The sequence below is a fragment of the Brachionichthys hirsutus genome, chromosome 10 (genome assembly GCF_040956055.1).
Source record: "Brachionichthys hirsutus isolate HB-005 chromosome 10, CSIRO-AGI_Bhir_v1, whole genome shotgun sequence".
Lineage (NCBI taxonomy): Eukaryota > Metazoa > Chordata > Actinopteri > Lophiiformes > Brachionichthyidae > Brachionichthys > Brachionichthys hirsutus.
In genome coordinates this window covers 1,960,313-1,977,111 of record NC_090906.1, presented here as the reverse complement: position 1 = coordinate 1,977,111, position 16,799 = coordinate 1,960,313, and the positions used below count along the sequence as shown (strand labels likewise).

Below are 16,799 nucleotides of genomic sequence, written 5' to 3'. Positions count from 1 at the left end.
GCGTCTCTGTCCGGTGGAGGCAAACACGGAAAGAGTCGGAGACAGACCTCAAGCTCCCGTCCGCTGCGTCCCGGATCATGTGACCGGAGGCGGCGGCCGTTATCTCGGCTGGTCAGGAGACCGAGAACGCTAACTTTATTCAGCCACTCAGCGGCGGGACGCCACAGAGCCGTAACGGGCCCTGAACGCACCACGCGTGGCCAGTCACATGACAAACCCCGCTATGAGAGAGCCTTTCTAAAACACGGGACTTTCCACACGCCAGCGATCCGGAGACGGCTCACATCCGGATGGATGGGCTGAATATTAAGTTAACGAAAGGCTGCAAACAGACTCGTGACTTATTAACTCTTTCAGTGCCAGCTCTATGCTGAACGCCCCAGTTTTCGCGCATTTGTCCAGATTTTCCAAACCCCACTGAATATTCTTTCCTACGACTACCCACCACATGAAAGATTAGTATCGTCTTTCATCCAAAACAGAAAGTGTGTTTCTAGTATTTTTCATTCCCGGAGTTATTGCCCGTTGGATGGAGGCAGATTTCAACGTCGGGGTTGGCGGTGAATGTTTGGGTTTCAAAAAACGTCTTGAGACGCAAACGGCACTCAAAGAGTTAATATACCTTTTTCAAGGATGAGGTAAGGTGCCCCACTCTGTGAAAATCATTCGTTTATAAATGAAACTACTCAGGCTCAGGAATATTTTGTGAGAAAACACGGGATCAAAATCCGTCATTCATTTAAATCTGGAAATCCATCTGGAAAATGAAAGTCGTCACTAACAGGAGACCAGCAGAGCTCATTGGCCACCATTTACAATAGCTGCAGGGTCAGAGATCAATGAAATGAGATCAGAGACAAAAGATTTTTGGGACACGTTTTCTATTTATCCACAGGAATGGCATTTGAGTCGTGTTTTAGCTGCTAACATTTGGAGATCTCTGCCTCCGAAGCGTCGCCGTTGCTCTCGGTGAACTGGTGCGGCTGCAGAAGTAAAAGCTGCACCTCAGCACAGAACAGAAACTGCGTACGACAGACCCCCCCCCCCCCCATTCAGACTGTTAGGCTCTGCCCGCATCACCACATTATTTATACCTTATTTATACCAGCGTTCAATTCAGTCATCAGGAAAATAGTGACTTTGTTTTTTTGGACTGCGTAAGGAAAGAAAAGCGACTCAAACGAGAACAAAAGTCACGTCGACAAAGAACTTCATTCAATCAGCAGAAATAAATGAACAAATAAACGTGGCTCGGTCGGTAGAGCGGGTCATCCAGTAGGTCAGCGGTTCGAATCCCGGCTCCGACTGTCCCACGTGTCGAAGCGTCCTTGAGCAGGACACTGAACCCCAAATTGCGCATGGGCAGCAGTCGCCCACCGGGGTGCGTGAATGAGTGCGTGAATGAGTGTGTGAATGAGTGATGGGTGCGTGAATGAGTGCGTGAATGAATGCGTGAACGAGTGAATGGGTGCGTGAATGAGTGCGTGAATGAATGCGTGAATGAGTGCGTGAATGAGTGATGGGTGCGTGAATGAGTGCGTGAATGAATGCGTGAATGAGTGAATGGGTGCGTGAATGAGTGCGTGAATGAGTGATGGGTGCGTGAATGAGTGCGTGAATGAATGCGTGAACGAGTGAATGGGTGCGTGAATGAGTGCGTGAATGAATGCGTGAATGAGTGATGGGTGCGTGAATGAGTGCGTGAATGAATGCGTGAATGAGTGAATGGGTGCGTGAATGAGTAAATGGGTGCGTGAGTGAGTGCGTGAATGAGTGAATGGGTGCGTGAATGGGTGCGTGAATGAGTGCGTGAATGAGTGCGTGTCTGTTATGAGCTACGAGACGACACAACAGCAGCAGCAACATTTGCCGTCCTTCCCTTTACGTCGAGTCGCGCCGTCATCTGCAGCATGCTGACGTCACCGACCATTAGCAGCTGATCGCTCGTCGCACGCAATTCAACGTGCACGATTTAAAATGCCATAAAACTGGAGAACATCTGGGGCTGCGCATCCCTGCCGCCGCTCTAACTAGCTTTGATGCTTCCGTGCTGTCAGCCCATCTTCGTTAACATCCAGCTAACTAAGCTAACTGCATGCTAGCCGCTGCAGGCTAACTAGCTAGCCTGGCGGGGCCTGACGTGTTTCATGAAGGCAGCAGCTGAAACAGACGCTGGAAGCTTTGTGCAGAACACCAGAGGTCCTCTCCGAGTTTCCCCGCGTCCCGCTTGGGACGACTTAATGGCGTGAATCGGGAGGGGTTTCCTTTACCTGCTGGGATGTGAGCTCCACATGCAAGGCTCGAGAGGATGAAGCTCCGGAGTTCGTGACGGAGGCGGCGGGGATGGCGAGAACCCGACCGCTGTTGGGGTTCATCCTCCCGTCGGCATTTAGCGACCCCGCTTCATTCAGAACGACTTCCCGTCCGGGACTCCCAGGACAGCCGGGTTAAAGTTCACCAAGTTGCGGGGAACCCCCGGACGCGGGTCGAGGTGTAGCTAAAGGGCTACAACAGCTGTCAGCTAACCAACAGGACGTAAACAAAGTAGCGCCGAACGCCGCCTCCGGATGGAGCGCGCTACAGCTCGGCCGTTGATTGGCTGAAACAAACTCATGTCAGGGAGAAGGCGGTGCCCAATGTTGAAAACGCGCATCGCTATTGGTTCATTTCGCTGCTTAACATCCCGGATGGGGCGGGGTGTCGCTGCGAGATGTCAAAAGCTGCGAAACGTGAGGAAGTAGCCGCGCGCACAACGTGACGTCACGTGCAGGTGACGGTGGAACGGTGAGCCCTCGGCCGTTTCTTATTGACGCAGTTTCCACAAGAAGTTAATAAACTCAGAGGTGTGTTCCTGATATATAAGTACACAAGCAGTAAAAGCCTTCAACGAGTAGAAAGTACAACCTTTGTTCAGTTCTCCTGTGAAACATCTGATCGGTGAAGGGAGCAGGAGAAAGAAACTTCCAGGTGACGTCATGGCTGATGGGTTTACACACGCAATACACATTAGGTTTTGTAACATTATTATATTTCTACCGATGCATGGACGTCATTGAAATGCTGCTTCATTGTAGTGCATCTAATCAGGGATCATGTTTTAGTGTTTGATGGTTAAAACTCGAAATACATCAAATATACACTGTACTTAAGTAAAACTTTGCCAAGTCAAATAAATCTGGACCTAATACAGGAAAAAAGTATTATTATAAATACAAAGACATAAATAATAACAATGTGAAAATACTTCAGTACAGACTGGAATGTATCTAGTAAAGTTAATTATTAAAGTTAATTATTCCAGCATTATTTAATCTCCAACTGCTCTCTAGGCAGTAGTGTGTGTGTGTGTGGGGGGGGGGGGGGGGGTCTCCGTTGGATAACTGATTTCTTCAGGGGTCCCCTGTCTGTAGGATATCAAGCAACCGTTAGGGGGCAGCAACAGAAGCTTCCTGCTTCCACAGGGTCGTCATTGATTGATTGATTGCCTACTGTTAGGAAACATGCCCTGCGACGAACTGGCGGCTTGTCCAGGGTGTCCCCTGCCTCTCGCCCATTGACTGCTGGGATTGGCTCCAGCTTGGCCCGCGACCCGATAACGGATTGAGCGGTTGGGACAATGAATGAATGAATGTTAGGAAACACGGTGAGGAAATCACTGGCGAGCAAGTCAGCAAGATTACAGTTTAAAATAAGTGTAAAATGAAGCACCGTGGAGTCATTGCAAACTGCTGTTTTATAAATTAAATCATTAAGTCAATTAACAATAGTACAGAAAATTAAACAGCCCCCCCAGCATTTAGATACGGATCGGGACCTGGAGCACAGAAAGCACAGATACGATTCTTCTGGGAAACTTCTGAGAGGTTTGTGGAAATAACAGAGGGGGGGCTATCAGTGGCAGTGAGAGGACTGACAGAGCCTCCATCTCTCCACATGCTGCTCCGCTGCTCGCATGTTGATCGCGACTGGCTTTGGCACGAACTGCGAGGCTCCTGCACTTTCAGTTATATGGGAGGGGGGGGGGGGGGGTGCTTGGGCCCGACTGAGCATCAAACAGCAGAGGGGTCAGGTGAGCAAATAAACAGCAGGGGTGGGTTGGAGTGGGAGCACGTCCTAACCCGGCAGATTAATGGGGGGGTGTGAAAGGGGCACGCATGGGGGCTGGTGGCCTCCACTCTGCTGGATCCCTGGATGGGATTTTCAGGAAAGTTTTTGCTGTTTTTTGCCGTTACTCCGCTAGACCCTGCACCACTCCACCTGACCCAGCCTCACTCCGTTCTGCTGACTCACCTGAATAACCTCTGGGAAACCTCTCGAGACCCAGCCACTCCAACTTTCAATTAATAAACCCAGGTGTGAGTAAAAGGGACGGCATAACATGACCCTCACATATCTATCAAAAGTCAAAGCCAAATTTGTCATAGCCGACCCTGACTTCGGCTTCCAGTATCCCAATATCCCATCAATATCTTATCAATACCCCATTAACAACCAACTCTCGATTAACTAAGCTCTTGATAATTGCACCTAGACAGTATAACTCAGTTATCACTCGCACAAATAATAGACCAAGGATTATCTCACGTTTGTGATAGTCAATCCAGTTTAGACATGGTTGAATTCTTTTTCTAAATCTTTTCCAACATGATTCATTCTCCTTTGCAGCCACGCTCGCTGCATAAACTTTTAAACCGTTTACAACAGTCTGAATCTCTTCCTCAAATGTCAACATGCAGATATATTCTAGAATTACACATTTTGTGAATATATATAGGATTTTCAGACATCAAAGCAATTAAAGATCAAAGCTGGGCGATATTACATACATATGAACAAAAATACATTTAAGCATAATTGTCGTATTTAGCCATAATTATCTTGTGATAGTGTAATAAAACATAACGCCAAGTCCAAAGTGTTTCACTGAGTCGCTCACCCCTCCCTCCCGGCAGCACATACGAGTCACCGAACGGGAAGTAGTCACGTACGAAATGCTCCGCATGTTCTGTTTGTCCCACAAAGATCATTAAGAGACTAAAGTAAAATCGATATTCAGTCAGTTAGTCCACTGTTTATTCTGAAGATAAACTTTAGTGTCCGGACTTAACAGAAGCTATTTAATGCCGCCTTTTTATTATATAATTTAAATTGGAAAATATATTTTTGGAATACTGGCGGAAACATAATTAATAAAAATAAAGATATACAACTTTTTTATTCATTGCTTTTGCACAAGTGTATTGTATATAAGTATTTTTCTTCTAATGCTGCACTGTTTGAACATATTTTTCGCTGTTGTATTTATATTTAATTTATGCAGAGAACAAAAAAATAAATGTTTGTGGAAGTTGGGCTCAGAGATGACAGGAGTTCTGATTCCTGCAATGCGTTACAGAGTCTGTGTTTGCCCAGCGCTCAAGGACATAAAAAAATAATAAAGACGAGTGACAAACGGATCCAGGATGTCCCTTATTTTTTATTTTAATCATCTTAAGTAATAAATAAAATACTTTTTTCACTTTGGACTTGGACTAGTGCCAAGTCCAAAGGAGTGGATGTGCACAAATCCAAAAAACGCAAACTGGGAAGTGAGAGCTCAGATTGAAGGTCCACCACCCCACATGTGGAGAGATGGAGTCTCTGTCAGTCTTCTCACTGCCACTGATACCCCCCCTCTGTTATTTCCACAAACCTCTCAGATGCAAATGCACCGGAGGATGACAGAGATCCTGCAGTCTGCAAGCAGCAAACCGGTGCATTTAGATACGGATCGGGACCTGGAGCACAGAAAGCACAGATACGATTTTTGTGGGAGACTTCTGAGGTTTGTGGAAATAATAGCCCCCCCCCCCCCCCCTCTATCAGTGGCAGAGAGAGGACTGATAGAGCCTCCATCTCTCCACATGCCTCTCCACCGCTCACAACTGGATTTGGCACGAACCGCGAGGCTCCTGCACTTTGACTTACCGGTATATGGGGGGGGGGGGGTTAGGGTTAGGGGGGGGGGGGCTTGCGCCTGACTGAACATCAAACGGCAGAGGGGTCAGCCGAGCAAATAAGCAGCAGGGGCGGGTGGGAGCACGTCATAACCCGGAAGATTAATGGTGCGGGGGGGGCGGGGGTGAAAGGGGCATGCATGGAGGCTAATGGCTCCGCTTCACTTCACCAGTTATTCAGTCTTTTGTCTGCATTGTACATTATCATTTAACCATCTCCCGATGCATTAAATAAAGTGAGGCCCGACTGCAATTGTAAAACACGGGAGGCATACTGCATCCCAAAGTTCATTCTCCTTTTTTTCCATCCAGTTTCCACATCTTCTCCAACATGATTCTTTCTTCCGCTTACATCTTTGAATTAAATTTCTAAATCTTCTCCAACATGATCCATTCTTCTGCTTGGGGTGCACCTCTGCATCAGCCCATAAACCATCTTCAATAGTCTGAATGTGTTCCTCAAATGTTGACATGCAGATGCAATAGTAATTACACATTTTGTGAATATATATAGGATTTTCAGACATCAAAGCAATTAAAGATCAAAGCTGGGCAATATTCCATACATATGAACAAAAATGAGTGTTGGGAAAGTAACTGGGACACCTACGTTGTACATATGTGTCTTTTTAATGTATTGTTATTTTGCATCTGCGGTGTAATTTATTCTTATTTTATTGTTAATTTGCATCAATTGAGTAATTTAATATTAAGTTTTATTGGTATTGTTAAATGTTGATGATTTATGTACTAAGGGCTTTTTTGAAATGCTCCTCTTAGAGAGCATTTTGTTTTGTTTTTTTAGTTTATTAACAAAACTCACCAGTACAAACTCACTGAAAAGATCTTATACAAAACATTAACATTTTCCACGGTCAAAATAGAAGGAAATCTAACAGTGAGTAATATAAAATCACTAATATGTTCAAAAGGAAGGAAAGAATGAGAAGGAAAATAAATAAATACAAAAATAAACACAAGAAGAAATATAAAAATGAAATATACAGGTAAATTCAAAATAAAATTACAAGCAAGGGGTATGGTTAAAGTTAAATTCTGCTATAAATGTGTTCAATTTTTTTGCCTATGGATTATTTATTTGTTTCAGTATCTTCTGTAACAGGAACAGCTCATTCTTAAGAGCAGGCCATGATGGGGGTGATTTGGCATACCGACATTTGTGCATATAGTATTTTGTAATAATAATGAGATTATTCACCAAAAACTCACTATTTTTTTCTTTGAGGATCACTCCTAATAGAATATCTTAAGGGGACCAAAAATCAATGTCTCTGGAACTGGACGATATTAAGTCATAGAGAGATTTCCACAGCTTTTGGACAATCTCACATATAGAACACATGCTCTGTTGTTTCTATATTTATGTCACAAATATAACAGTTATCTACTACGAATTTAAATCTACTTTTCATGAATTCATTTGAAGGATACATTTTGTTTATGGTTTTAAAATGAACTTCTTTACATTTTGGGGAGATTGGGAATTTTAAGTAATTTGTTCGAATAGATAAAATTTCAGATCCGTTATAATCTTTGAGAGCGAGTGAACTTTTTGCCCTACTTGGAAATAAGGTATTGACTAAATACTGCCTTAAAAAAAGTATTATTACATTTATTGTTTACAAGGTCGAGACCATCTATCTTTACTTTGTGTAAATCTGGAGTTGGTAAAATCAAAATATTATGCTTTAAATATTGGATTAAAACTTGTGGGATATTCTGTGAAATGTTTCTATAGATCTCAATGGAGCAAGATGTTCTATATTTAGCATTTAGCACGTGCAGGTGACAGTGGAACGGCGAGCCCTGGGCCGTTTCTTATTGACGCCGTTTTCACAAGAAGTCAATAAACTCAGACGTGTGTTCCTGATATACAAGTACACAAGCAGTAAAAGCCTTCATCAACAACGAGTAGAAAGTACAACTTTTGTTCCATCCGTTGGGTAACTGATTTCTTCAAGGGCTCCCGATAGCAGTAACAGGAATAATCATATATATATAGAAATATTTTTAAAGTGATGACTAAAATGCGTCAAAAATTGGACAAATACAGTCTCCTTCTGAAAACATATAAAAGTTTTATTTAAATATTAAGAGATGATGCCATTGAATTCTAAACAGCTCCACTCATTGCTGGAAGAATTTATTGCACAACGATTACTCTGCTCTTCATGAATTGCATTAATGAAACGAGGAAATCTCTCTTTAAAATGGTCATTTGATCATTTACCACCCACCAACATGAGACGTCCTTGCGTCTGTTCGTGATTCCCGAACCCACCGTACGAAAGTGCACGTGACACCCCAACAATAGCAGAATGCCTTAGTAAGACCAGTTTCACCTCTATAACTTACTTATTCCTTAACTACCGCTCAACACTTTCTAAAATTCGTAAGGTTTCATGCCAACCCAACCCCAAAGGGCCTGGTCACCGTCTTGGAATATTCTAATGAAGGCATTTTTCTTCAGATGATTTAATCAGCAAAACAGAGATAGAGCATATTCACTGAGGGACCGGCGCCCCAAGCGGCTTTTTCCTCTTTCAAATTAATACTTTATGGCATTATACAATCACTGGCACGTGTGTAATGCCATTTACACCATGCATCCAACCTGCAGAACTCCATCGCCTCTAACTTTCATACAGTAGAAACACACACACAGTGGTCAGGCCTCGTCGGTCTTTGGTTGAACTCGTTTTTGGGCTTATTGCCCCAATGATAAAGTGGTACCTTCCGTTTGCACCATTTGTGCATTCAGGAGGATTTTAAAGAGCTTTGGAAGAATTGCATTGGTGCACGAGTGAAAGAACATGTTGGCACTCCGAGTGCCCTCCACCTCCATCCAGTGGGACCCGAACCCGAACCCGAACCCTTCTACACTGATAAGACTGACTCCGTTTCCTTCACTGGGAAAAGTCAACAGAGAGCAAAAGCAAAAGGCGCATTGCTGGGTGAGAGATTCTACTTTACAGCAGCAGCAGCAGCAAGGAGAGGTGGCTAATCTCAAAACGGACGTTTCCTAAGAGGGAAGTGGATGCGTGTAACGACATAAAGAGTAAAAGGTTTGTGTGTGTGTACGGATAACGAAGTCCAGAGATCATCCAAACCAGGCACCAAGATGGCGAAGGGTTCCGATGCGCCGCCACGGTAGCGTCTATCGTCACTGAATGTGGAGGACGTCGCTCTGCTTCAGGCCGAAGCGGGTCTTGTACTTATCAAAAAGGCACTCGAGGGACTTGATGTACATCGTGTGATACAGGTTCACCATGTCCTCAGGTGGATCCTCAATTTTGGGGACTGTGATCGGCTCCCCGACTGTACAGGGAGAAGGGGGGGAGGGGGGATAAAAAAAAAAAAATGAACCAGAAGCACCAGAGCTAAGCATTAATGCACTCTTTAAGACGCTGATTTCTTTGAAGTCATTGATAAATGTACTTTTTTTAGTTTTTTTTTTTTAATTTTTTTAAAAAGAGGACCTCAATCTGCACCCACCGACAGTAGTGATGGGCTTGCAATAAGGCACGAAGCCCCACGAGTTGCCGAAGAAGAGACCGCAGCCATGAAAAAGGCAGGGGGCGAAGCCGAGGATCTTCTGGAGCCTCTTCTGGACGTTTGCCCAGCAGCTTCCCTCATCGAAGACCACCTGCTTGTAGGCGTCATTTTCCCCAAAGGAGTACACCGGAACCAGGTCAGACCTGACGGAGCACACAGGAGGTCACTTTAGCAACGCCTCAACCATTGGGGGGGGGGGGGGGGGGGGGGCACCAAGACATAATGGATGTCTTTTAACTCCTTGGGTGCCATTCACATCACGTCTGTGGCCCCCCCCCCGGGAGCGCTCAAGGACCTTTAAGACTCACGCGTCCACGAGGAGACGCGGCGTTACGAATCAGTGGAGGCCGCTGGTCACGCGAGCAGCATCAGAATACCTTTATTGATCCCAGAGGGGAACAGCGCTCGTTTTAGTCTCAGCTTATACGTATTCTTTAGAGATCTGTACCCCAAACTTGGAGTTTTACATTTTAGAGACATACAAACAAGTTAAGACATTTTCCCCTGCGTCATGTTGCGGTTCAAATTAGATTGGTGCAACCTGGGCTGAAATGTTTTGGACAAAATTGCACGTCTGCGCCTGGATTAGTTGAAATCCCGTGAACCGTCGTGGCCGAGGCGTTGCAAATTTCTCGAGGGACTGAAAGGGAGTTCCTCAGGGCAACAAAAACGGTTCCCGTAATCTGGAGATGAATACTGCCCCTTCATAGATCCTCGTCATCGACTAAATCGCTGTGAAAAAGTTCAAAATGAAATTATTTATTTACAGTTACGGTGTCATTTGAATTTTTCAAAGAGAATCTCAGAGTGAAATAATTAATTACCGATCTTACTGATAGTCATGTGACCCGTTATTCCATAACACTTGCCTACCGCTTTGGATAAAGTGTAATTCAATTCAATTCAATGCAAAATAAATATATATATTTATTTGTATTGTATTTTAAACTATTTTCCTTGGAAAAAAGGGAAGCAAAATGTTATACTTTTTTACATTCACAAGTGAAGGTTGCAGACAGACATTTCAACCCTCTTTCAACGCACAGTCCGGGTTGCTATGCGTGAATAACTGCACGCCTTCTCTAACGCTAAGCCTCTTTGGAAGAGGCGCCCCTGAACCCCGTGACCTTTACGGCTTATTTGGGTTATGGGGTTCGGTTTTACCGTTCTGTGTGTTATAGAGCGGCTCCCGATGCCAAACACACACTGCAGACGGGCCATAGAGCTTTACGAGGCTCCACGTTGCACGTTAATAAAAACGGGTAACGTTTCTGCCTGTAATAATCTGGGATTGATCCATTTAAGCCCTGAGAATAAGAACGTGCTCAGTCCGCATCGCCTCACCCTTTCTGCAGGGCCAGCCTGACGAAACCTTTACGGTTCTTCAAGGTGACGGAATTGGCGCCCGGAGCGCACTGCAGGGACTCGGCCGCTCCGCCGACAACGATGATCACAGCGTTTCCTGTCCCGTTTCGCGACAGCAGGTAATCGATGGAGTTCTTGTTCACTGGACATATGCCTGAAAGAGGAGAGGGGGGGGGGCTAAAATGGGCAAAGAGAAGGTCCAGAGCGGCAAACAGGCCTCCGGAACAGCCCCATCAATAGGTGCGAGCAAACAGAAGCTATCGCGGTTCTACAGTAGACCAAAGGTCCTCTCCTCCTCACGGATACGGGTCTCAACTTCATCAGGTACCGCACAACCCCATGGCTTCTCAGATCCTCTCACCTCCTGACATCAGGTAGTCTCGAAGGACGGGAAGGCGGAAGTTTCCTGCCAGGGTTGCCAGGGAGGGCTTGATGCCAGGGAACTTCTTGGAGAAGCCCGTCGCTTCCGTCCCGAAGTTGCAGAAGGCGCCGAAACACAAGATGCCGTGGGGGTGGTAGCCGAATATGTAATTCCGGCTGGGCAGCAGGTTGTGGGTTTTAATTAGCTGGATGAGGACAGAACAAAGAGGAATGGTGGTGAAACAGTCAGATCAGTCAGCTGGCTGTAGATAGCGATCCAGCAAACTGCCTTGAGCGTTATTATGAAACACGGCAGACTCCGGGAGGGGGAGCCCCCCCAAAACGTGGCCTTTCACCATGATGGGCGTGTGCGTGACCGTCTCATCCCGTATTCCGAGTTCGGATCCACACCATAACAGAGTAACAGACTACCTTGTGTTTACTCTAAACATGTGGGTGGTTCCGAACAGCGATGGGTCTTTAATGCCTGCATTTAGCATGCCGCAAAAAAATTACAGATCAGATTAATTATGATCTGTAATCAATTTGTTTTTTTTGTTTAATCTCTACAAATTGCTGAGAACAGCCTTCAATTTGAGGTATTTTCATTTAAATTAATTACATTATTCTAAGTGTTTATTAATCAATCGCAAGCAACGCGATAATTTGACACTCCTAAAAGCAATGCGCCAGTAGTCAGGTTGTGCACATGTTCATGCTGTGCACATGTTCAGGCTGTGCACACGTTCAGGCTGTGCACACGTTCAGGCTGTGCACACGTTCAGGCTGGCAGCCATAAATGTCTGCAGACTGCACCGTAGCCTAGCTTCATCACAGCGCGCACACAAAGCTCGATTAGTCGCTGGTCAAACACTGCAGTTGAATCAACACATTAGGGACGTCACACTCAAGGTCCCGACATCTGGCATGACAGATGGGACCGAACCGGCTGGAATAGTCATAGTTAGTGGTGGCTGGGAACACTGGGAACACTGGCCTTACAATCAATGACTAGAAAACGACAATTAGAGATTGCAGACCCTCGCCTCCAAAAGACTATTCGATCTCGTGAGACAGTAAACAGGACTTCCGGATCAGAAGGGTCAAACCTGCTCTAGCTTGCTGCTCCGGAATGTACTACAAGCCATCTTCTGGACTCTTTTTCCCATCATGCCATTCGTGCCCCTCCCTCTTAAAGTGGCAGTTTACAGCACAGGCACAATTCCAGATGTAAAAATAATTCTAGAATCTGGATCCAGATCCGGAGCAACGCCATTCTCGAGGAGGACCGAGCCACGGACAGAACCTTGCTTGTGTAAAAATTTCAAGTCAATTGGGTTACTAGTTTTTGACTTATGCGCTCGAACAGACAAACAGACAAACAGACAGACAGACAGACAAACGCACCCAATTGCAATACCCTCGCTTCCGCTTCGGCGAGGGTAATAATAAAAAAAGAAGCTCGAACTCTGCCGAACAGCGCAGGAACGGATCAGTCCGTGCAAAGACCGTGTGGCACGCCAACGGGTTACACAAACACGAACCATCTTCGCCGTTAACAGTCTGATAAAGCATCGTGCACACAGATCGATGCGTTCAAAGGTCAGCTGCAGGGAGCGAAGAGCGTCCAGTCGATAAGATCATCGACACCCGAGCGGGACAAAGCGCATTCCCTCTGATTTAGCAACATGGATTAACTCGTCTCTTTGATGAAAAGGCTACATAATTTATATTTAAAAAGAACAAATATTGGTCACATGATCATGTTTCCTCTGCATCGTCTTACGTAAAACGTGCTGCGAGGCACGTAGCAATGACGCATCCAGAGAGCAGAGGGATGATGTCAGCGATGCATGGATGCAAGCAGCTCATTCACCCTCCTAACTGGATTTACACCGTCCACATGGTGATCTGGATCATCATCAAAAGGTTCTAGATTGTTCCTGGTGTCTTTATACACCAACCATGAAAAGTTAAAGTGAATCAGAGTTGATTTTTAACTGCCTCCGTTCATCCGTTAGCAAGATAACTCAAAAATGTTCTGGACGGATCTTGATGAAATTTTCAGGAAATGTTGGGAGTGTCACCTGGAACAGATTATTACATTTTGGTGGCGATCCAGAAGAAATCCTGGATTATGGATCACCTTTAAATATTCGTTAACATTGCAGTCAATGGAGCTTCAAAATGTGTTCCTCAATATCTCGGTTGATTATTGACCGATGTTTATGAAATTTGACACAGTCATGTCGAGTGGGGGTCTCTATCTCACCACCGGATTTCATCTGGATCTGATCCAGAATGACGTTAGGAAAACAGATTTTTGAATCCATGAATGGGGTTTTCAATGTTAAAATGTAATATGTTACAAATACACAAACTCTGATTCACTTTTACTTTTGATGTTCGGTGTTTAAAGATACCAAGAACAATCTAGAACCTGTTGGTGCTAATCCAGATCACCATGTGGACGGTGTAAATCCAATTAGGAGGGGGAATGAGCTGCGCTCTGAGTGCTTTTCTAGTTTTCAAATGCTTTACTGCTGAATATAACCATTAATTCTCTCTGGGTGCTTTTCAAGTTCAAATTGAAACGGTGGTTGAGGGGAATCAGGCCTTTTATCATCATCATCATAAGACTTTTGCAGCAATCGATTTTCCGCCGTTGCAGCTCTACTTTTAACAAAGGTGAGGATTCAGAGAAGGCCCAAATCAGTCAGACACACATTCTCCATTCAAACACACTGTTTGGTTTTGTCACTGTGCGTTCCGTAACACACCTTCTGTGCGGTCTCTGCCCTTGCATGCAGTGTGTGTGTGTGTGTGTGCGCGCCGGTCTGAGATAATCTCCGACACACAGTCCTCTCACCTTAAGCGCGTTTGGGAATACCTGATCTTAGCAAAACAAGCACTCAGCAGCGTATCAAATTGAACAAAGTCTAAAATTCAACAGTCATCATAATCAACAGGAGACAAGGAGCAGCTGAGCGCAGCCAGATCTCCTGATAAGTGATCTGAAACGGCAACGGTTGGAAATCAATGAACAAACCAAAGATCCACAGTGAGCAAAAAGTTCAAATAACAACATTTGAGACTGAATAATAGAAGAAGGCCTTTGTTTCTACTGGCTGTGGACGGACAGCACCGTTCCTCTGAGGCTGGACCTTTAGGAAAAGAGCAATAACCCGACATCACCTACCCTGATTGGGAAGTAATCTCTGAAGTATGTCCACACCGTCCAGCTCCTCACCCAAGAGGACCTCCTTCCACCTGAGGAGAACGGCCGGCGTCAGAAAGATCACTTCAACTTCAGATCGGTCCGATTGCTGCACCGCTACGCGAAGCCCGATCGATTTAAATCGTATAGGACGAACTATTCAGGCGTCAAACTTGAGACGTCCGCATGCTGTGTGGATGAGAAAGAGCGACGCGGGTTCAAATCCGCCGCCATCCTTTAGTCTGGGTCCTGAAAGTCCCCCCGAATATGATGCAGTCGTTGTTTGGGCTAATCTTGCTAACGGAAGACAGAGGAAAGTCTCGGGACATTCTTCTACATCACGTCACGTAATTTGACAATTAGAACTGGTTTGTCATTTCATTTGTGATCAGATTTAGAGCCCCCCCCAACACACACACACACACACACACACACACACACACACACACACACACTCTTGACCATCGTGGTTAAACCGTCCATTCCTCCGTCACACGGGGATCAAAGCGAAGGATGACTTCCTTCATATCTTGCCTCGCTTCGGGGTGTTCCAGTCGACGATGAGCCACGCGGTGTAGACGGCAGCAATGAGCCAGCAGTCAGTGCAGAACATGTACATCAGAAGGACGGTGCAAGCAGCGCCTGGGGGGACGGGGGGGGGACACTGGAATTATTCAGCGTCGACCAAAGAACAGTCGAGGCTCGAATCAGGATTTGTTTTTAAAGATCCAACCTCCTTATGGGAGGTTGGATGTTTTTCAGATTTCTTGGAGGCTTAAAAAACAACAACACACACAAACACACACTCTCACACACACACACACACACACACTCACCCATGGCCAAGAAGGAAACGACCCACTGCAGCACAGAGATGACCCGCAGATGTTTCTCCATCTTGGACCTGCAGGGCCAGAACGCTGCGGGTACGTCCTGCAGGGCAGAGAGGATGCTGGACCCAGTGCCTGGAGGCGAGAGGTGCGGAAAGGAAGGTGAGACGGTACAGCGTGGCCAAAAAAAGGCCCGGTGCTGGCGCGAGCGTGAAAACAGAGGCTTGAATAGGCGAGGAGGAGAAGCCCCAGAAAGTCAAACGGTGCAGCTCCGAGCCCGAAAACGGGGATGAATGATTAATGCTCTGCAACCTAAACGGACCTCCACCTTCCAGGCTCCGGCCCATGAGAGAATTCACCCAGCTCCTGGAGAGCAGAGAGGGGGGGGGGGGGGGCAAACGTAGCAGGCGCATTAAGGACAACTAAAACTAGTCCGGCTCATTCTGCTGAAAGCCAATGAGGAGGAAGATCTCCAGGACAACGCCGTCGTCTAATCCCATAAGGGTGCATTCTGGAAATAACCCAACACAAAGCTGGGGGGGTGGGGGAGGGTAATTAGCATTAGATGGCTAATTTGTGCACCGCAAGACTTAAAAAGGTCCATCTTAAGGAAATGTGGGACAAAAGGCAAACGGGCTCGATCCGTCTCCAGCTGTACCGTTTTCAAGGATAAGACTTTAAAACGCAGCCAACATTGACACGGGGACATTGACATGGGGACAGGTGTCCAAGCGACCGCGGTATCACCATCGAGTCGATAACAACAACAACAACAGCACGTCCTAAAGTAAGAGTGACCTCAAGGAAGGGAGAGACATTTAGGACCACAGGAGACAACTTGTGGACAAGGTCGGAAGCTTCTCCTGCTAAAGGTCATTTGTCTTCAATGAAGACGTCCCATTCGTGTTGGATAAAGCTCAGTTTACCTAAATAACTGCAGAGAAATGCAAAAATAGAAAATAAAAAAATTGATCAATATAATAAAGGCTGGTTTTAGTGTCATAATTTAGATTATATGTGATTGTGATGTTCTTCGTTGGCAGTATATTCTATAAATACCCACAGAAGTATAAATGTCTGATCTCTGACAGGGATCCTGACTGGTTTTATAGGTTTATTCCACCCCCCCCAGTTTAAGTTTTATTTGGGAGAGGGAATCCCTAAGGATTGTAAAATAATCATAAAGTCATTACGATTCGTGATGTTTGATTAAATCAAATTCACTTTCAGTTTTCTTTGAACCTGCATGGATCACAAAATACAAATGTTCTAATATTTTGTAAATCCTCTTTTCAATAAAATATATTAAAGATGATCATTAGACTTTTTTACATTTTCTAAAACTTATATTCACATCAGAAAATCGACTCTTGATTTGTTTGACATGCTGCTTCACACGTCTCCACCGAGCCTACCTTTCAGGACACCCGAGTAGGCAGCGAGGATGGTCTTCAT

The 16,799-nt window shown here is 45.4% G+C and overlaps 2 protein-coding genes across 2 annotated transcripts in view; both read right to left on the bottom strand.

Annotated features, from left to right (window-relative positions):
• The window catches only part of uvrag (UV radiation resistance associated gene), a 40,854-nt gene extending 38,479 nt beyond the window's left edge, over positions 1 to 2,375 (bottom strand). The window contains 3 exon segments of the mRNA XM_068744244.1: positions 48 to 108; positions 929 to 983; positions 2,271 to 2,375. Of these exon segments, the coding sequence (XP_068600345.1) occupies positions 48 to 108; positions 929 to 983; positions 2,271 to 2,375 (221 nt within the window).
• Positions 2,376 to 9,180: 6,805 nt separating this feature from the next.
• On the bottom strand, positions 9,181 to 16,799 carry dgat2 (diacylglycerol O-acyltransferase 2). The gene is made up of 8 exons (XM_068744454.1): positions 16,760 to 16,799; positions 15,351 to 15,479; positions 15,049 to 15,156; positions 14,497 to 14,567; positions 11,299 to 11,503; positions 10,917 to 11,091; positions 9,513 to 9,715; positions 9,181 to 9,335 (listed from the first exon to the last, which is right to left on the bottom strand). Exons 1-8 carry the CDS (start codon positions 16,797 to 16,799, stop codon positions 9,181 to 9,183), a joined length of 1,086 nt encoding a protein of 361 aa, XP_068600555.1.